At 41.3% G+C, this 21,865-nt stretch overlaps 1 protein-coding gene across 4 annotated transcripts in view; it reads left to right on the forward strand.

The window, feature by feature from the left end:
- The window catches only part of sema4c (sema domain, immunoglobulin domain (Ig), transmembrane domain (TM) and short cytoplasmic domain, (semaphorin) 4C), a 111,501-nt gene that overhangs the window by 42,633 nt on the left and 47,003 nt on the right, over window positions 1-21,865 (forward strand). For 3 of the 4 annotated variants that reach the window (XR_008569969.1, XR_008569970.1, XM_054772748.1), the window contains one exon: window positions 19,699-19,907. Coding sequence is in view for 1 of the 4 variants with exons in the window: in XM_054772748.1 (XP_054628723.1) it covers window positions 19,784-19,907 (124 nt within the window). In the remaining 3 variants the exon portion in view is untranslated. Of the gene's footprint in view, window positions 1-10,128; window positions 10,300-19,698; window positions 19,908-21,865 lie in introns of those variants that run through there. The other variant, XR_008569971.1, reaches the window with a different exon arrangement.

Here is a 21,865-nt window from a genome sequence, read left to right on the forward strand (position 1 = left end):
TCATAGACGAGTGCGAGAGCTGACTTAAGGTTCCTGTTTCCATGTTATGGCAGAATAATAGGCTGCTAACAAGGACGTTTTGTGATCAAAATACATTCAGAATGCACTCTAAGCAGAAAATGTACGCAAACCAAGGCAACATTTTGTCGTACATTTTCAACCGAAAAACGCGCTGACCAAGGTTATGATGACTGAGATTTCACTGAGAATTATTTTGGGGGGTTCTAATACAGTGGAATACCGTGGAATCCCTCAGCCAGTCCGAAGGGTGTCGAGCTGACCCACATCGACATAAGTGGTTGTCGACATAACCAAAACTGACTTTCCAGCAGAGATATAAGGAGAATGAGTGATAATAGTTTTCTCATTTTCCTTTTTTGACTCTTGTGTTTTTGTTTGATGTTCCATACTCTTATCTAACAGTGCTGCTGTGGTAATTTTCTTCTATGTCTTGATGAAAATGACAATAAAGCTTTCATACATGCACAAATCTTTCTTCTGGTGGCTAACAATCTAAAATTTGCATTTTGTTAGTTGCTTTGGTACAATCCAGATTAATAATGCCATCCTTTTATTCTGTAACCTACTTTGTACTGAACAGGAAGTCACTGTGTGCATGTTTTAATGCTGTCTAACTCGCCGCAGTTTAGCCATAATGAGGAAGTTAACAACACTACAGCACCAACCATAGAAGTGACCGCTTTGGGTCTCCAATTTTGTATGAAGAAAAGAGGTCGACCATGTATGTCAACGACAGCTAAAAGATGGACACATCCTAGATTGGCTGCCAGTCAATCACAACCGTGTGAACCATGACAGTTACCAACAAATTAGTTTGGTTTTAGAAATAAAAATTTGATGAAAAGCGGCAAGCACCAAGAGAAAGCTCACGCTGGCAAAGGGTAGAAAACAATTTCCACACATAAGGGCTCGTCTGTGGCATGAGATCATGCCAACGAAAGTGCCCTTATCCGCACACACACACACACACACACACACACACACACACACACTGATTTCCCTCCGTCATATTTGATGAAGAAGGCAAGTGTCAAGTGGCTGCGTCTGGCATTCTTCCACCCTTGTCCTTGTCTCTCTATCGATCCCAGCTTATCTTCCCATAAACCCGCACCTATTTTCCCTTCTACTTCTCTATCCCAGACACTCTTCTCCTACCTCTCCTACCTCCATATTGTTATTGATCAGCATGTGTGTTAGAAAGTGTGTGTTACACAGTAGAGAGCAGGTAGTGGTTAATGTGAAGCTGAGTCTGGAGGAGGGATGCTGGTGGTTGGCATATCGCCTTTCCCTCCTAATGGGCCCCAATACAACTCTAATAGATCCAGTTAAAAACACTACGAAATGATTTCTTCTATCTCCCTTCCAAACATCTCCAACGGCAGCACAGGGCATTTCCACGTGTTGAATTCAATCCAGTCGCTTTTAGTAGTTTGCCTCTGCTGAGTATGCTGAGTTTCTCTCTGAATTGACATGCATTGCATTGTTTGCATCTTTGCTGCCCGATATAACCACAGTCTGCTAATTCTGGACTCGTGGAACTGCTGACTTTCACAAACTCATGACTTTCATTGTCTCTTTTGAGTGCCTTGCTTAAGGGCAGCTGAAAGAAATTTTGCTTTTTTTTTTTAGCCATTTTATCTAAGCTTATGAATGCTTTATATGTTATGCTGTCTTATTTTGACTGTACAAGCCGCATGCCAATCATTTGTTTTGCAATTCCAGCTATATTATTGTCAGAATCAGAAATTGTGTGCCAGCTTTTCAGTCAATAAAATAGCTTATAGCCTGACCGGCGACCCATTGTTGGACCGAAACTGGAAAAAGGCTACGCTGTTGCAGCTCGGTTTGTGTGATATACTGAAACCAATCTTTGCTCATGCTGCTACAGCTGAGTCTGAGATACACACACCAAAATGAACGTTGAGAGAAACATTCCAAATTCCGATGCATCTAAATGCTAATTCGGGAGGCATCTTGAAGGTGGGGTTAAATGCGGTGCTAGGGTCCCGTTGCAGGGATGCGGCAGTCAGTGTGGATGCAGACCATGTTTATTTATTGTCCATGTAAGGTTAGATAGTGTGGTTGTGTACAGTCCAGTATATAGAACAGGACCTATGTCAGCACTGCAAGGAATCACTGCAAAACAAAACAGCAGATGAATACACAATATAAAATATACAGTCAAACCTCATTTTTTGTTAGTAATTTGTCCGCCGAAAACCAAAATGTAGGAAACCAGAAGCAATTTTTCCTTATGAAATTATGGAAATCCAATGAATCTGTTCCAGACACCCACAAATATTAGCAAAATAATAATTTTATAGAGAGCATTTATAGTTTTACATACAGAAAACAATGCAAAATAATTCTAAATGGTGAATCAAATATAAATGAACATAGCATCACGTTTACCTTTATTGAAGACTTGCTGGAGACAGTGAGGAGCAGCGAGAAGAGCTGCGGAGGCAAGGAGAGAGGAAGGGATCCACACCAAAAACAGCTTCTCAACATCTTTGATCATTTGTGATCTCCGTTTCGTTCACACCGTTAACCCTTTCACAACATTAGCCTCTTTCTTTGCCTTTCTTCACCTGGTGCATCAACTTATCGTTGCTGCACCATCTCAGAGTTGTTTCCTGAATTCACCATTTCTCACCATCTTTAGAAAATTGCAAGCACTGACAACTTTCTTTGGCCCCATAGCGGCTTATTTGGCAGTCGCACACAATAAAACAAATGCATGGACAGCGAGTCACCAAAGTTTAGGGTTGTTTGTATGGGCACTCGATTCCGCCGATTGATTCAGTACGTGCGATATTGTACGATAACCGAGATAGTGTACAAAAACCGAGACAAAATTTTGCCAAAAATTGTCATTGAAAAGCGAATCATACGAAAACTGGGGAGTTTGACTGTATTTGCTAATGCATTTCAGTGCAGCACAGTGAATTAGGGGTTAACACGTCTGCCTCACAGTCAGGGTCTCCGGGTTCAAATGTGTGTTGAACCATCTCTGATGGAGTATGCATGTTCTCACTGTGCTTGCGTCCCCAAAACTTGCAGGTGAATTCGAGATTCTAAATTGTCTATACAGTGGAACCTCTGCCTCGGTTAGCGTATTTTTCGGTTCATGTCAAAAATGTCCGGTAAAATTTTGCTTCGGTTTGCGTACATTTTTGGTTAGCGTACAATGGCGCGCACGTCTGGTCATGCTATTAATACACTGTGTGCAACCAACTGTGTTCCTATTTCGATCAAAAATGTGCTGTTAGCAATCTGAGCTTGCTTCTGGAACCGGAAGTCAAGTATGTTGCCCGTCTGATGTCATCAGCAGTTGACTCACAACAATGTTAACACAAAACACATTTTTATAGTTTTACAATTCTGGTCTTACATGCATAAAACATGCATAAAAATTCTAAATGCATATAAATTACAAATGCAAGGGATAAATGAACATTTGCGTTTACTTTTAGCTTCTTTGAAGAAGTGACTCTTCCCAAACACACGATGTGGCAGCCAAACCAACATCTTCCTCTTCAACACCACCTTGCTGTTTTATTATTATTTCTTGAATTCAATAGTCTCTCACCTTCTTTATCAAAATGCTGGGACTTGCAACTCTCTTTGGCTCGCCGTCGTCTGTAGACTCTTCTAAAAGAGGTAGTGTTCTGTGGGTGGTGTAGAATTAAGCAGGCCTATTAACTCTTCATCAACTTTAATCACACGCTCTGTCCGGGTTGCATCGTACAGCTACAACTTAGCTTTCCATGTCTCCTTTACACTCTCTCCCCAGCGGCTTCCTGTATCTGTTGGTCCCATTAGCAGTGTCACAGTGCCCTCTACTGGTCAGGCATGTAGCAGTATAAATACGGAGTTCCAAAAGGCAAAATACATGAAAATATAGACCAGTCAGCTTGCGTTTGTATCTCTGAATGTTCGCAAGTCGGATGTTCGTAAGTTGGGGACCTAGTGTATTTCCTGTGGGAACAATAGATTTGGTTCACGTCTGTTTTGGTTAGAGTCGGACCTTCTAGAACAAATTCATGTCGCTAGCCAAGGTTCCACTATATGTGTGAATATGAGTGTGAATAGTTGTTTGTCTGTATGTGTCCTGTAATTGACTGGTGACCAATCCAGGCTGTACATCACCTCTTGCCCGCTTTTGCACCGCCCTGCACACGGTAAGTGGTACCGATGGCTGCCTTTCAAAACTGTGAATAAAAACACTTTTTAACACCAGCAACACACCACAAGTCATCCTACGCTACACTGCAGTTGGTCCTTATGTCCCCGTTATGTTCTTCTTAATGGACTCCATTCATCTTCCTTATCTGCCTGCTGTTGAGGTGTGTTTTGGTCCCTTACGAAGGGATCCAGCTAGGTGTAACCTTTCTGGCCCATGGCACCTTACTGGGCTCATGGCTCAGCGTGGCCTCCTGAGCTCTTTCAACATAAATGCTCAAAGCAAAACGCTAAGGAGATGTTGAGGACAGGGAGTGAGCTAAAAGAGCTACTGGACTATTAGCCCCCCCAGGAGCACAGTGGGCGGCCTCGCGAAGTCAGAACGCACAGTGTCTGCTGCCAGAGCGAGGGATATAGAATGTGCGTGGTTGTGTTCCGGATTCACGCCCTACAGTTGTTGTTCCAAAATGAGACAGTGCATTGGTTGCCTACAGGCGTCAATACAACCGTTTCTATTATTCAGAGCTGATTGCAGCACTAAAGCATACAGCAGAGAATACTTTTTAATCAGTGCTCAAATACAATTGCAGAGAGGTTTTTTTTGTCTGAAGCTGGCCTGGAGGGGAATGATTTGATTTGTTGGTGCAGGAGGGGCTGCAACATCAGCTACTGAACAACAGTTTTGCAGGGTTTTGTGAAAAGCGTTTATGAGGTCAGAGGTTGTTGGACAAGAGGGCCTGGGGGCTCAGCATCTCTGTTCTAGTTCATCCCAAAGCTGTTTGATGGGTTTGATGTCTGAGCACTTGGAGCTTGTAGTCCATCCGTGGACAGTTAATGTGTTATATGAGCGTGCACGTGTACATGTGAGCAGCAGCGCATATGACCACTACATGCGTATGGTGATTTATGAAGCATACCATTGCATCATGTAAGGTTATTGACCCATGACAACATAGACACAACGACTCACACAGGAATACATGGTGTCATCGGCAAGCTCCAGCCGTGCGTCCCTCGAGGTTTTAGCGCCTCTCGCTGCACACACACGTCCACATTGTCAAAAAAACCTGTCTTATATATAGTCAAATTAGATTCAAATTCACTTAAAGTTAAATAATTTAATCTTTACGGTGATCTATACTGGTATTTTTTTACTGCAGGTTCATTCGGACAGGAAGTGATGCGCTTTATTTTTTAAATGCTCTGTTGACGTCAATTGTCCAGACGTCTAGTGGCAGCGGCGGACTAACAGAGTTGAAACCAAACTGACGCAATGAGTGAACCAGTGTCATGTCTTCTCTCAGAAGTGGCTATGAAAGAAGTACATTTTAGAGACATGAAAGTAACTCATCTCAGCAATCTTATCCATCCATCCATTTCTATTATGGCTCGTCCTCATTAGCGTCGCAGGTTTAATGGACATTCACTTTGCCACCTTCAAGGTACTCAAAGAGCTTTGACACTGTGACCGCATTACTACTGATGACACAGCATCAGGACCAACGGGGGGGTTCAGTATCTTGCCCCAGGACACTTCGACATGGTCATGGGAGCATCAAACCAGCAACCTTCAACCTACGACTACTCTACCACCTGAGCCATGCGACCTCGGTTTTAACAACCTTAATGAATATTATATCAAGTCAAAAACACAAAATATAATATAATATTTTTTACATTTAATGATTAATAATTCATTAATAATAATTCATTAAAAACATATATACGTTTTTTTAGACCAAATATCTGTGGGATCCACTGTATACAAGAGTGATACTAGCTGACAAACAAGATGGAAAGTGGGAAAGGTTACGCTAGACTCTACAGGAGAAGCACACGAAAGTGAACTCACAAAAGACTTAACTACCTGGGAAGTAGAATGCCAGAGGTAATCCGGGAGTAGCAACACCAACCAGCGAAATCTAGTAAGGATCAGGACTTCTACAAAGAAAGATCCAAGCATCCATTTTCTATGCCGCTTATCCTCACTACGGTCGCTGGGATATGCTGGAGCCTTTCTCAGCTGACTTCGGGCGGGGGTACACTCACACTCACATTCATAATTCGCCATTTAACTGATGTTTTTGGAATGTGGGAGGAAACCGGAGTACCCGGAGAAAACCTACGCACGCACGGGGAGAACATGCAAACTCCACACAGAGATGCCCAACGGAGATTCGAACCCAGATCTTCCAGATATCCTGACTGTATAGCCAACATGCTAACCACTCGGCCACCGTGCGGCCCAAGATCCAAGTAAACTCACAGTAATTTGAAGAAATGAAAACAACGAAGCAGCATCATCCCAGTGGCGATGCTCCCATTCCCGACTAATAACAAATGAATCACAGCTGCGCCCTGCAGTTCCCTCAACTGCCGTAAAGGGAAAGCATTTCACACCCGAAACAGGAAAGGGAACAAAATAAAAGCACAAAACAGGAAATAATGGAAAGAACCGAAATAACCGCCACCAAATGTTCGTCAGTCATGCGGAACATGACATTACGACTGACACTGGATTGGTTTAGCATCTTTGCAGTCCTCGGTGGGAAAAGGTCGGGCAATCCTTTTGTAGAGTTCATATAGCTGCTCGCTTTAACATAACCGCTTTACGCTGCGAGTTGTTGTTCTGCTGTTCAGCTTCAACGGTCCGTATAAAAACATGAAAAGCCTCAGCTGAGTGCTGAAGCACTAACAGACATCCTCGATAAAGAAAGATATAGGAGTGCACATGCTGAGGTGGCCTTTTGCTGGTGTTGACAAGTTCTGTATTAACAAACAATGCAGCTTGATGCTGCACTCACTTTTAAAGCAATAATGTTCCATCCCTGCTTCTGTGAGGCTTCTCCAAGATCCTGATCAGCACTTTCTACCAAAGAGACCTCGGAGATGCTCTGAGCAAGATTAGTTGCTGCAGTGATTGGATGAAATAGACCTCCGCCAGAATAGATGAGATCCATTGATTGAAGCCGTCCATGAACACTAAAATCTCTTCACTCAAAGTGAAACTGGTGGAAAACAATGGGTTTGCATTGATTGAAGTTTGTTAAACCGGCATTAATGGGTTTTCGAGGCCATTTGAAGCGGTGCAAAACACTATACACATAACAGTGACATATTATCACCTCATAAAGTTAGTAAACAGCTGCCTTGTTAGGCATCCAACTGACACAGATGGGCATTATCATTCTCCTAGATTTGAGTTTCTGTCACTCTGCGGACTCTAAGACCATTATCCACTCTGTGCTTTACTCTGTGTTGGTTCTTGCAAACGCCAGAGAGAACTGTGTGAGTCTTTATGTTCACAAGCTAACTGCTTTTAAGGGTGAGAGAATACACAGTGGCCTAATTAGAGTACACAAGGTCATCGCTCTACGTGCAGCGGTGTTGTAAGGCGAGTGTTATAGTGTAAGTTGGAACTTAAGCCTAATTTAACACCTACGCCACGCATACATACAAAGATAAAACGATTAAATGTAAGAATGAAATGAAACAGTAATAACAAAGAGAACAACTCTACTTATAACCCTGCACACTGCTTGCACGCTAGAAGGGGTGTTGCAAAGGAGGGAGAAACAGGCCTATTGGGAGGAGGGAGTCTCAATAATGAAATGACTACGCTGCTTAGGCGTCACTGTCCAATTCATAGGAGCAGATCCTTTCACGTTGTTCTTGATGATGGTCGAGACAGCCGAGAGGCGTAGACCAAGCATGATGTCATTTCACTTGATTTTGCACCCTCCCTTTCCGGTTCTTTGTCGCATAATTGAGGTTATAGTTAAAAAGTAAAAAAGGAAACAGGACAAAAGTAACGTCAACGATGTTATTCCACCTACTGTATGTATTGTTCGGCTGCACACACATAACTAGTTCTCGTTTTATTTTTGTACAGTATTTATCATTTCAGCTCCCATGTTTTTGCTGGAAACAGTTACTAGGGCAATCAGTGCTGCACAAACAGCTGAAGCCGGTTTGACACTTTCATATAAATTTTGCCTGTTGCATGAAAAAAAACAAAAAAACAAACTTCAACCACAGTAGCAACTAGCTTGACCTGACATCTCGGTTTGGAGCATCTGATTAGTTTCTGTCATGACTGATGGTCACAAGTACTGTAATAATTAACAAGGGGTAAATCCACAACAGTCATATAGTAACAGTGTCCCAGGCAGAAGCTGCACTTTTTTGTCATTATTACGGTCTTTAAATTGCATGATCTGCACCACTCAAATCGTAGCGCATCTTTCATTTATGCACCGAGCTCACTCGGGTCCATGAATTTGATTTATGGTTTGAAACCGCTGCATAATTGAGTTGATGTTTTCATTGCATGTGGCATGTGTTTCCATTGCACCTCTCTCTTCACTTTCTCTTTCATAGATCACATTTGCGTACTTGCATACAGTAGGTTTTTCAGTCGGCTGTTTGAAAAAGTTTGGTTTAGGAGGTGCACAGTGAAAACAGAATAGAATAGACCCTATAGAATAGGTTCTATTGTAAAAGAAGATGATGCCTCATTAAAGTAATAACATAACTTAACATAAAAAAAATGTAGTGGCAAATCTACCTGTGGCGATCCAAACGTATTAGTGGCAGGTTGCCGCAAACAAATGCATGTACGTGAAACACTATGCTACTTATGTAGTGAATTAGATGTCCTTCCACCAAGCAAAGATGGACATATTGTCCGTTTAGCTGGACAGTCAAGTCTCCCGGGTTTCATCCCGCCTTTTTTTTTTATCACCTTGTCAGGCCTGAGCAGGTGTTTGGCCTGCGGTCAGAGGCAAAATCAGATCCATTTAATCTGTAATCAGCTGGTGCCCCTGGCAATGACGGAGGAGATCAGAGAGGTGATCAAAGAATCATAAGCTGACCACGCCTGGCCAGCCGACCGTGACAGGGACAAGGAAGCGAGAATGTCCGTCCGAGCATGATGCGCAGGAGGGATGAAAGGAGGGAATCCATGAAGGCCTGCGGAGTCTCTCAAGGGGGAGACATGAAAGAGCTGGTTGCTGCTGGGCGATGGCAACTCCAGCATCATGCAGTCCCATAGGAAATGCTCTCTGACAGTCGTCATGTTGGAAAGATGCATTTACTTATACTGTATTTGAACTGGTGGATGCCTCTGTGCTGTTTAGAAACCCATTCAATTCATGCATGTGTGGTGTAGGAACAACGTGTGTCTCATCAACTGATCATTTAAAGGGGGATTACAGACAAAAGCAAAAAAGGCTGTCTCCTTTTGAGCGCATAAGTGCATTCACACTGAGAAGTACGACAAAATTTGCCTTTCATTTGTTGATTGTTAGAATCACAATTCAACACAGGACGAAGATTTTAGGCTAACAAAGTCTGTGAACAATTTGACAATATTTAAATACAATATAAGACAATGTACCAATATCAACAAAATAATATAGTTATTCTCTTCTATTATGTACAATTGTTTGAGCAAAATAAAGTCAATAGTGCATAATGACTACATTTGATATTTGATTTTAAATGATCTACAAAGGCTAAAAAAATGGTTATATATTTAAAGATTATTATTAGGCTTATTAGTCTCAACATTTTTTACATTACACTTTTTTTGCTCTTTTAAAAAAAACATAATTTGATTTTTACAAATCAAAGAACAAGCTCCGGGCCACTAACGTCCCCCGTGCCGCACTTTGGACACCAGTAGTGAATACATTTCTGATGCGCTGTGTGTGTCCACCAATGTACTGTAGCTTCAGTATTGGCTACAAAATGCCGCATTCAAGTTTCCCTGGAATTTACAGTTTGGAGCTGGAATTGATGCCAAAATACTGTAATCATTTCCAAAAAGCAACATGACTACCACAGTGATTTTACAATAAAACTTGAATATCCAAATGACTAGACAAGATACATGAACTTTTTATAAGTGGTCAGGACGGCCATAGCTCACCTGAATGTCCACAAACACATCATCCACGTCTGAAATTACAAAGCCATAAACATGAAAGAGCGACGAACAGTTTGTACAAATGCACGAGGATCACAGCATACACAAGGATCACAGCAGACCGAAGGGTGCGCATGACGAGCTCCCATAACCAACAAATTAAGGTACGTGTTTCATTATCTACTTAGCAATGTATTTTAATACGAGGAGCAGTGGTGTTTGGCACACTTGCTAACTATTAGCAGGAATAGTGTCGCGGTCCACACTTTTTTATACACACAAACACGTCTAGTAGCAGTACAGTCCTTGACTTTTCTAACTTCATATCTCAAAGTCACCCATTTTCCAGCGAGTTCTGTAACATGATATATTTTTGCACTCTGAATCCAAAGTCGTTTTGCACTTGAGTTGAACCCATATCAACTGACTCAACTGTATATTTTTATGTGTTAATATTCCGTGCATAGCGCTAAAACTGTCAGGCAGAGTGTGTGTGTATGCTTGGATTGAAATCACTTAGGACAGGTTATCCAAACTTGTTCCACCAGGATGTGGGGGCCAATTTGATGTTTAGAGTTTTCGAAAAACGCTAATCCAACAGAAGAAAAGTGCACCATTTGTTGATCTGGTATGTGCTGAACATACTTACCAGAGCCAACAGAAAGGTGTGGTGTCCACTTTGATATTTCAGATATTCTAAAATGTCGAATCCAACATAGATATGCAGAAATTATACGTATATAAAATAAACCAGGGGTGTCCAAAGTGCTGCCTGTGCGCCATTTGTGGACTGCGGCTCAATTTTTTACTTTGTTAAACTTTGTAGAGCTTTAAAAAAAAATTTAATGCACGTTCATCATGGCTAATTATGCTAATTAAACACACAAATAGGTTGCAGTCCTGTGAGAAACACTGAGTGACAAAGCCTTTTTTTTACTATTATTATTATTAGCAGTGTTTCAACTTTTCCTCATCTTTTTTCATTTTTGCTGTTGTTTTTTTTTTTTTTTTTTTACTTAATTGTATTTTTAGAAGGAGGTGAGGGCCGCAAATTTGACACCCCACATCTGAAGTGTGACCAAAATATTTCAGCTGAAAAAAAAAAAAGTTTGTAATTGGTAAATTATAATTTTTTAAATTACCATCTTCTATCTTCTGCGCTCAATGGTGCATTTTGGAAGTTGCAGATAACATTTTTATCCTTCAAACTTTATTTGAATCACTAAAATTACATCAAGGATCAACCAGGCTATAAATCAAGGGTGTCCAAAGTGCGGCCCAGGGGTCATTTGCGGTCCATGACTTGTTTGCTATTGGCCCGAGGCATGTTATAGAAATAAAATTAAACCCTAAAATATTAGAAAAATAGATCAAAAAGGCACAGTGTTGCCTTTTTACAAAATAAAAAAATATATGTAAAAATGTCAAAGTTAAGTTCATTGACCAAAAGTGAGGTTAATCGACTCTAAATTGTCCATAGGTATGAATGTGAGTGTGAATGGTTGTTTGTCTATATGTGCCCTGCCATTGGCTGGCAACCAGTCCAGGGTGTACCCCGCCTCAGCATACCCCATACTGTATTCAAGTATGATCTGCAGTTGTTGAAGTCGTGCTTTCTTTGTATGTTCTTAGTTGTTGTACTGAATGAACAACATGTTGAAAATAGTATACTTTTGATTATAATTCTGGATGTATATTTTTTTAATTCAAATGCACTAAAAAAACACTTTTTGCGTCCATTTAAGCTTAGTTGTTGTCAAGAGGTACATTTTGTAATAGTGCTTGAGTTGCCTTGAGTTGTCATTACAAAGTGTGAAACTGTTTGATCCTGCCAAAAAAGCCTTTGTGAGTTGTTTGCATTTGTGTGTTTTCACTCCTGCAAAAGCGGTAAAAGATGGAGGGCTGGGAGCGGAAGGGGTAGCAGGAAGGAAGAGAGCTGATGCTAGATGAAGTGTTTGTTTTGCAGGGAGGCGAGAGAGGAAGGAAGAGGGTGGGGGTTGCCGTTTAAGTCCATCAGCCTGTATGTGTGCGTGTGTGTGTGTGTGTCAGGGCTAGGGGAAGGCAGGGCGCTCGTGGGTTAATGGACAATACGTTGTGTGATAGTCAGGTGTAGGCCTGCTCTGCAGCCCACAAAAAGGTCAGAGGTCAGGGTTAAAAGTCAGACAATGCCTGGAAAGACCGGCAATCAGCAGGGAGTGTGTGTGTGTTGTGGGAGGAAGGGAAGGAAAGGGGCTGCCAGGAAAACACACGGATAAAATGAAGGTGAGGTAGAGGGCAGTGTAAAACAGAATTGTACACTGACAGAGGGGAAAGGCAGTGAATAAAGTTGAAAACCTTCCTCCCTCCTCCCACTTTGAAGCAACTGCCACACTCTACTTCTCCCTAAATGTACTCCTCTTACCTCCAAAAGCATGTGTGTGCCTTCAAGCACAGCCAAAACACACACACACACACACACACACAATCTCAGAAACCTAATCTATGTAGCCAGCTTCTCGAGATATTTTAATGAGTTCTCTGTTTTAGTGTGCTGACTAATATTATTATGCTGCCATGCCTCAGCTCATTAACTAAACCAGCCTTAACAACAGCAGCAGCAGCAGCCCCTTATAAAGATTATGTGGCGCTGCGTGCAGACTGAGGTGACACTGCACGACCTCAGAGGAAGAAGCAATGCAAACGCGTTAATGTGGTTATCAGGGAAAACCGGTTGTAATACCTCAAGGGCTCATATGAGTTGGTTTTACTCAAAGAATAACCCATCGTGTGTTGACTACAAGCGCATGTTTATGAAGTTCTCTAGTTGCAACTAGATGATAAATGATGCAATTTTAGTAGTGCATTGGCATTGAGATATAAACGTGTTCAATAAAAGCAGCACAGCAGCTTGCTAATCTACTCTTATTTTATCACCATAAATGAATCCCATTCTGCACAGAACAGCAGCAATACAGCAGCATTACAGTTCCATGTATAGTCCATTATATGCTTGTTATGAGGCATTATGGAATCTCTAGTGCGGTTTCAGTCTGACCTTCTAATTTACATGTATATATATATACTCTGTATATATATCCATCCGTCCCTTTTCTACTACGTATCCTGTTCAGGGTATTGTTTTTACTTTACTACAGTACAGTACAGCGCATACAGTACCTTCAAGGCCGAAACTGTTCACAACAGTGGCAAAAAGTGCCTGTTAGTTTTGTCTGTTAGTCATCAGGCTACTCCCTTTTTCAGAAATGAACAGACAATGAACAGACAAGCGATTTTGTGTGCCATAAACTGCAGCAGATACTCACTTTTTGCGGAGTTACATCCGGGGACCACCAGGCAAAAATCCTCCAGTAATTGATAGTACTGTCTATTTATGACACACGACTCGCTCCTACCCCTCTAAACCCTCCTGCTAGTTTGATGTTGACGTTTGACCTCCGATTTTAGATCAACATTTACAACAAAAGTGACAGTCGTAATTGCTCGATTAGACTCCACAACATTCCCCTTCTCTCTTCAATTGCCATTGTTCCCTTGCGACACAATTAAGCCCTAAATATGCCTGACACACTTATTAAACACATTTAAAATATAAAATGTATAAGCACTCACCGCTAAAGAATGATAATGTAAGATGAAACATGAACACACGGAATGGGGAGTCATGGTGTAGCCTCACAACACACGACCACGGTGCGTTCAAGGACCGCCGAACAAAGTGTGAAATCTCAGCGCTTGACAAAAAACATGATCAGTGAAGCGTAAAGACACAGACATGTAAAGAATGTGGCCTTTCCAACAGTGGTATATAGGAATGGGATTCGTGGAGGTTCCCAGAGTTTCAATACCTTGGAATCGTTTACCAAATCTATGACCGATTCCCTTATGCGGCGTGCGTGATGATGTCATTCATCAGTTCATCAACCTGGAAACATGGCGCCCAAGCAGCACAAATTCTTGATAGAGTCATAAAGTCATGGAAAAATGATTAGACCACCCTTGCTTCTTCAGTTTCTTGTTCATTGTAATGCCTGATACAACTACAGGTACCTTTGTTTGGACAAATATAACAATGACAACAAAAATAGCTCATAAGACTTCAATGTTTTGGCAATACAATGCTATAGCATTTTTCAGCACTGAAACTTTGGAATAATACACATTAAAAGGATAGTTCAGATTTTTTTACATTTCTCCAGTAGCAGTGTAGTCCATCAATAGGGACCTACCCCGCACTTGGTCCCGTGATCCAAGTTCTGGTCGGATGTCGGTGATGAGAAACGTAGTTCCGGTTAGTTGTTGGGGTTACTTAAGTAAAGAGTTTGGCTTCTCAAACCAATATGCGTTCGAAAAAGTACCGGTAATACATTTGACAAAAATGCTTCCTCGAAAAAAGTCAGACCTCACAAATCGCTCGAATTGACTTTCTCTGACATCGTATTAATGCGCGCTATCGCCTGTCCATTGTTGTGGCTTCGACCCTCGCATCTTCATCCGCTGTGGAACACGTACAGAAAACAAGATGGCACCGACGCTCGCGGCGGATTCATCACAAACACGACAATTCGATTAATTGTTGTTGTTTTTTTAAATCCTCAGATTTCATTTTCTCAAATGTGAATGTTTTACTTTCCTCAGTCATCCATGAAAGCAGACCTATTATCTTTGTGTTTTAGGCAAAACAAGATATTCACACACATTATCGACATTTTTGCCTCTTTTCTGATACGTTGCAGACCAAACCACTAACTGTTTGTGTTTGATTTGACCTGGGCTGTCCAGGGCATAACCGATTACTCGATTAATCAAAATAACAAGCTTCAGATGAATCGACTAAGGAAATAATCATTAGTTGCAGCCCTAGACAGGAAGTATTAACCTGCCCATCGTCATGTGTCACTCCGTACACAAATCCAGTGCTGCCCAGCTGTGTTGCTGTTGCACTTGTCTGCGTTGTTGTATTATTTTTGGAGAATTACCTGCTAGCACTTGCCAACAACTTGCAGGTGTTTATGCTTTTTTTTTTTTTTTAAATTAAAGCTGTAAACACATAAGCTAAGCAGTTTGATGCCGTTTGTTTTCCCTCACTGTACCGAAAATGGAAGCGAACCCTGACCGAAAAACCGATGGACTGCACGTTTTGAATTGTGATCATGGCAAACCGTTACCCCTACTAGTACTGCCTAGATAAAAGTTTTATGAGGCTGTCCTTCAAGCAGTTGGATACTTTTTCAAGCTTTGCAGAATACTTTATTCTCCATTGGGACCTCTGCCATCATCTTCCTCCTCATCCTCTGCTCCAGTGTTTACACACTGCCTCTTCACTTAATCCGGCCTTCAGGATGCCCACTTCACTCTTTTACTTCTCAGCACAGTTACAGAGAAGTGAAGGGAGAGAGAGAGAGAGAGAGAGAAACAGAGAGTGAGAGAGGAAAAACTGAAAGTGCTTCTTGCAGCTTCTCTAAATGTGTGATTTTTTTAATTCTCCATTGCCCTCCCTCCTCTCATCGTGGGCTGGGCTCATTGTTATATATGTTCATGCCTCCCTCGTGATATGATTCTCCCATCACCAACCCCCTATCTCCATGTCTTCTCGGCTCACTCAAGCATTGGCCATTCAGTATCGATCCAACGCAGCCCGCAGTGTGCATTGCGAGGCCTGGAGTTTTCACCCAAAGCGAACGTCACCGTCACCATCATTTGAGGTGGTGGGGGGAGTATTTTTCCTTACCCTCTTCTTATTTTCTTTTTGAATGTGGAATCAATAACAGTTGCTTTGTTTCGATTTGTGCACACAAGAACATGTAAACACACACACACTCACACACACACACCTCCTAACTCTCCAACCAGTGCGACCAAGTGACCACATCCGTAGGACACATACATGTACTGCATGGACAGTTTTTCCTGCACACAGCAGTGACGCTGTCATTTCATTCAAAATGCAGCAGGTGCGTAATTGGAAGCCTACAGAATTTCTTGTCTTTGAATTGCAGTGAGAGTGAGTCAGAGCATTACAACTTGAATGTTCCCTTTGCAGGGAGGAGATGTTCATTCTATTACTTTTGTTAATTTTTTGCCACTAACAGAGAGCTATTGGGCCCTAATTATTTCCGACATTTTAATCAGGCCTATTGCTACAGGTTACAGAGCCATCGAGGCTGCCTTTAGAATGACTGCGTCATTCTAAAGAGTAGTATTCAATTATGGGACTGTACTAAGGTGTGACTGTTGCAACTAGAACTGGGCATCCCGTACTGGTTATTGATCATTGATTATTGTCACCATTGTGTAAGCTTTTGCATACTACATCATTTAGACTGCAGATTTGTGCTGAGGTAATAAGAGACCATCCTCCGCGATTTTTAATTTGCAATTTGGCTCGTGGCACTTACTGTATTACAAATGACATTTCAATTAAAGAGTGTCATCTCTCTCCAGAAACGTCCTACTTACTCGAAATAATCTACCAGTGCCGACTGCGTTCTAAGAAACAGTCTCCATGTAAAAACTGTGACACAATTTCTTACACGTTAGCCCTTGGTAGTGTTAAAAGAAAATTTTGTGAAGCTTTTCACAGCTTTATATCGATAATGCTTCAGAAGAATACGTTTGAAGATAGTCTCTCTGCCTTCAATCTGCAGTTTTGGTCTAATGTTGTAAAACCCAATACAGCATTTCAAGCAACCTTTTAGTATGAAACATAGCATTGATCATAAGATACAGGGGCCACTAGGAGTATTGGAACAGGAAGGTCAGTTCCTTTATTTTTGCTGTACAGTGTTCTCTCGCTACATCGCGGTGCAGCTTTCAAAAAACCTCCAAAGGTTTTAGGAATCTGTCACACTTTGGCCTTCAAAATAAAATATCGCAATACATTTTGTTCATCCTTTTTTTGTGTGCAACAAGGATTTGTTAACACACACACACGCACACCCTTTTATTCTTCTGAATAAAAAGGACATTTTACATTGTTGTCAACTATATTATAGATTAACTATAATGAACGGACCTTTGAGCGAAATTTCTTTGTGGACCTTTCAGAAAGTCTTATGGAATCTGACGCCATGTCTACTAATATGCTATTGGTGTGCCGATGGGGAACTACTGCAGCACAGTAACAATCGTCTTGTCATGCTATTGTTTTTGCCACACTATAGCTGCACACTTGACATGTCCATTAGGTATAAAGCTGTTCATTTAGAGCATACTGCTATTGGATTGTCCTTGCCTCAACATTCATTTCCTAACACATTGGCGTCTAAGGCATTGCCAGCACAATTAACTTTGATAACGCAGCCTCGGTTTAATATACTGCTGCTGAATTGGCTCGACAAGAGTGCGGTGATAAGCAGTTCCACCGCTTTTTGAGTGGCAATAGCTTTTATTATCACTGAGAGTAAAGGAGGGACACAAAACTTTCCTGCACAACCCTTTAGCCAAAGGTCATTAAAATGTGTAGGTTGTTATTGTAGGCAGACACACTCTACACAACCAGGAATTTGGGGGTCGATTACTATATAGTGATTTTAAATAATAATAAATGGAGCAATATATCTATTTAAAGAACTTTAGTGATCCAAATTTTAAGACTTTTAAAAATTGCAAGAGTTTACATTTTGCACTGTTGAATCTTAAAGGAGGTTATAAGTAGAGCTTCAAAATGCAAAAAGAAAAAATGAGAGTGGGACAACAAATTTGTGCAATTTATTGAAGGCAACCATTAAAGTGAAATGGGCTATCCATCAGCTGATCAAAAGTTGAAGACCACAGCCTTCAAAAGCCAAAATATTGGCAAAAATGTGAATTCAATGTCATTTTCTGGCAGATATTCACACTTTCATGATCTCTTGATGGCAAAGGCAAAAAAATGTGGTTCAGTTGTTGAGCTGCAAAATCAAGGCCTCTCGCAGCGCGCCATTGCTGCTGAGGTTGGACGCCGTGAGACAGTCATTTTAAACTTCCTAAAAGATCCTGAGGGTTATGGCATAAAAAGTCAAGTGGTCGACCCAAAAATATGTCACCGGCCCTGAGCCGGAGGATCCGATTGGCTGTCTGAACGATCTTCTGTCCAAATGGAGGTTGTTACTGATGCAAAGTGCAGTCCATTACCCATCAGACAGCATCCGCGGGAGAAGGGGCTTAAGAAGAAAAAACATCTTTAACGCCACAAAATTGCCTGTTTGGAAATTGCACGAGAGCACCTAACATGGGACATTAAAAGGTGGAAGAAAGTTTTGAGAAAAAATGCAATCTTGACGGTCCTGATGGCTTGCAATGTTACTGGGATGACAAGGAGATCCCACCTGGAGCTTCTGGTTGTGCAGGGGAGTCAAACGGCAGATGGCTATCTGGACATGTTGCATGGGGCTGCCCTCATGACTCAAGGCCCTCTGTGTGTCTGTTTGGTGATGACAGTTGTTGTTTATCAACAGGACAACACTGCAGTTCGCATTGCCCGCCTGACAAAGGACTTCTTCCAAAGGAATGACCTCACTCTTTTGGACCATCCTGCGTCTTCCCCAGATCTAAATCGAATTGTGAAAATTTGGTGATGGATTGCAAGTGAAATTTAAAATAATGGACATCATTTCCATGGATTGCTTACTTTGTCTCACTCCCATTCCTTCTTTTTACATTTTGAAGCTCTACTTACTTGTATATCCAGATCCAACAGTGCAAAATGTAAATTCTTGCAATTTTTCAGCTGGTCTTAACATTTCGATCAAGAGTGTTTTGAGTAGCGATAAAAACATGAAAAGCAAGGTAACGTTTTAAAAGTAGGGTGAATGATTTGTGAAAATAATCTAAGTGCAATTCATGTCCCCCAATGTTGCGATCGTGATTTCATATGTAATTTGAAGTATTTTATCTTGAGAGTTTATTTTGGAACATGGATTTTCAATACTGTACAACCAACAATCTTTGGTGCATGCAGTGAAAACTGTCCTTATCCATTTGTTAAAATTGTGTGTAGATTGCGTGTAGATAAATGACTTTTTCTTGGAACTGTTCTTCCAGAAATATGATGTCATCATCTAATTTGCATAATTGCGTTACAACGCCATCTACTGTGCAAGCAACACAGACAGTCCCATTACTATGTGTTTGTGACGCAGGGCGAACAGGTAGTGCCTATCTATTTGTGGCGGTCCAAATCTATTGGTAACGGCCTGCCACAGATAAATGAATATATGGGAAACACAGATTATATTGGATTTTACTGATTGCATATTTATGCTAATTATTGACCAACCCAATGAGTGCTGATGAGATGGTGGAAAGTCTACTCGCACGTACTGTACACAGAGGCAAATATTCCCAGTTGAGCTGTGTCGTTGTTTGTCTCACTGTTTTGCGTAACTCTGTTAGTCCATATTTTGTTTTTTATAACGTTTTGTTGAGCATTTCTGAGACAAATCTCTTCAAGAACAAGTTGAATATTTGGGGGTTTTTGATAGATGTGCACGTTCCCGTCAAAATAGCTTCTACTAAACAACCAGGACAATGAAGAGAGTAAATTGCTACCTCAAGCTGACATGTTTTTTTCCTTTTCTCAACAGGTCGCCAGAACCCTTCTGTTCTCCTCATTCCTTTTTCATCATCTGAGTGAGATCTCAAGCCATCAATCGCGACATTTTCTTCCGAATGGGAGTTTACGTCGGAGCAATGGGTGGGGTGAAGGTCTTGCTCCTGGTGTTCCTATTTGGATTAGAAATTTCACTGGCTCTCAACTGGAACCCAATCCCACGCAAGACCGTGCGATATCAGGGTAAGTGACCTGTGTAATAATGAGAAAGCCTTTGACTTCGGGGAACACATGAAACTTTGCTATGAAAGAGAGAAAATGGTTATAAACCCTCTTTTGGACTGCACAGTGAAATACAACTTTATGCACATGCTTTGATGGTGACCCATTACAATCCGTAAACTCCCTAAAGGCTGTCTAGGTTTAACACTAATGGAATTTTATATCCCGATCCTGAAGATAAGATCGGGACATCCCTAAAACAAAGCACAGCCACCTTGGTTTCAGGTGTGTTCGTAACCAACTTTACAGCTGAATGGAATGGTAACAAGGTGATTCCATCCAAACGAGTGTCGTTGACTGGCACTCCATTGTATCTTAACGACTTTAGAGGACAAACATTTAGGAATCTGCACCAACTCCTTAGACTACAGCTGTCCTACCTAGTCGGACTAGAGTTTGTCCCACCTCGTCACTGAGCATGAACTGATGAAGCCTGAAGAACTATGGTGGCGAAATGTCTCCTAAGACTACTGAACAGTCCAGTTGCGATGGATTCAGTGCCCTGAGAAGTTATATTCAGAATACATCCAATATTTATATACTGTAACTTAGTGTTTCTTCATAACTATTTGAAATCAATGACTGCTTTGTGGAGCGATTTGATAGGTAGAACAACAAAATAAAACTAAATGGCCTGAATACGGCTAATAACATTTTGACACCTCTTTCTTATGATCAGGGCTCTTTGTGAGTCAAGTTTTTACACACCAACAACGTTTATGAATTTGATCAGTGGTGTAACCCGGCCTCTGATTGATTTTATTCATTTATTAATTATGAAGTGTGTCACAAACAGAGAAGAGGCTCAAAAAAGCACATTGGGGTGATAAAAAAATGATTTTTGTCATTTCTGTCATTTGCATGTTCAAAGCGCATGTTTTTCTTTACGTTTTGGTGCAGCCAAGGAGTTCATTCATTCATTCATTCATTTTCACTTGTCCTTACAAGGAGTTGTGGTAGCTTTTTCAGGCTTCTGATTGGCCAAAAGGTGCACCACAGCTGGTGAATGTTTTATGTGGCGCATGTGAAGTGTGTTAAGAAGCCAGAGTTTTGATGTCTTCAACTGCACCGACTTGTTTTTTTTGTTTTCTGCACCGACTTGTGATACAAGATACACAGACAGTCCGAGTATATGAGTAATACAGTAATCTCTCATTTATCACGGTTAATTGGTTCCAGACCCGCCCCTAATAAGTGAATTTCCGCTAAGTAGGATTCCTTATTTATAAATTAAATATTTTTGTAGTTAGAGAATAGAAAATCTGTTTACAACCTTCCATCCATCCATCTTCTATGCCGCTTATCCTCACTAGGTTCGTGGGTATGCTGGAGTCTATCCCAGCTGACTTCGGGCGAGAGGCGGGGTACACCCTGGACTGGTCACCAGCCAATCGCAGGGCACATATAGACAAACAACCATTCACACTCACATTCATACCTATGGACAATTTAGAGTCTCCAATTAACCTAACATGCATGTTTTTGGAATGTACATGCAAACTCTACACAAAGATCTCCGTTGGGCATCTTCCCGATATCCTGACTGTGCGGCCAACATGCTAACCACTCGGCCACCGTGCGGCCCTAGGTTAAATTACACTGTAAAATGCAAAGAATATCCTCCTGACAACAGGCAGAATCCTATGCCATGAAGGCATACAATTCTCCACCCACAGGAGGCGATCGCAGTTTTAGCCAAAAGGCCGAGAAGCGATCCTGTTTAAAACCTTCACATTTTTAATTTATTAGAGCCCTCTAGACATCAACTAACACCCCTATTGTCACCTTTGCACTTGTATTACCCAATATAATAGACATTATAAGTGTAAATAAGCCATTTCAGACACAAATAAGACTCATACTCGTGTGTGTTATATAAATGTGTTTGTTCCCTTGGGGAGTAGAGTGACAGGAAGTGA

Source organism: Dunckerocampus dactyliophorus, chromosome 4 (genome assembly GCF_027744805.1).
Source record: "Dunckerocampus dactyliophorus isolate RoL2022-P2 chromosome 4, RoL_Ddac_1.1, whole genome shotgun sequence".
In the NCBI taxonomy this organism is placed as follows: Eukaryota; Metazoa; Chordata; class Actinopteri; order Syngnathiformes; family Syngnathidae; genus Dunckerocampus; species Dunckerocampus dactyliophorus.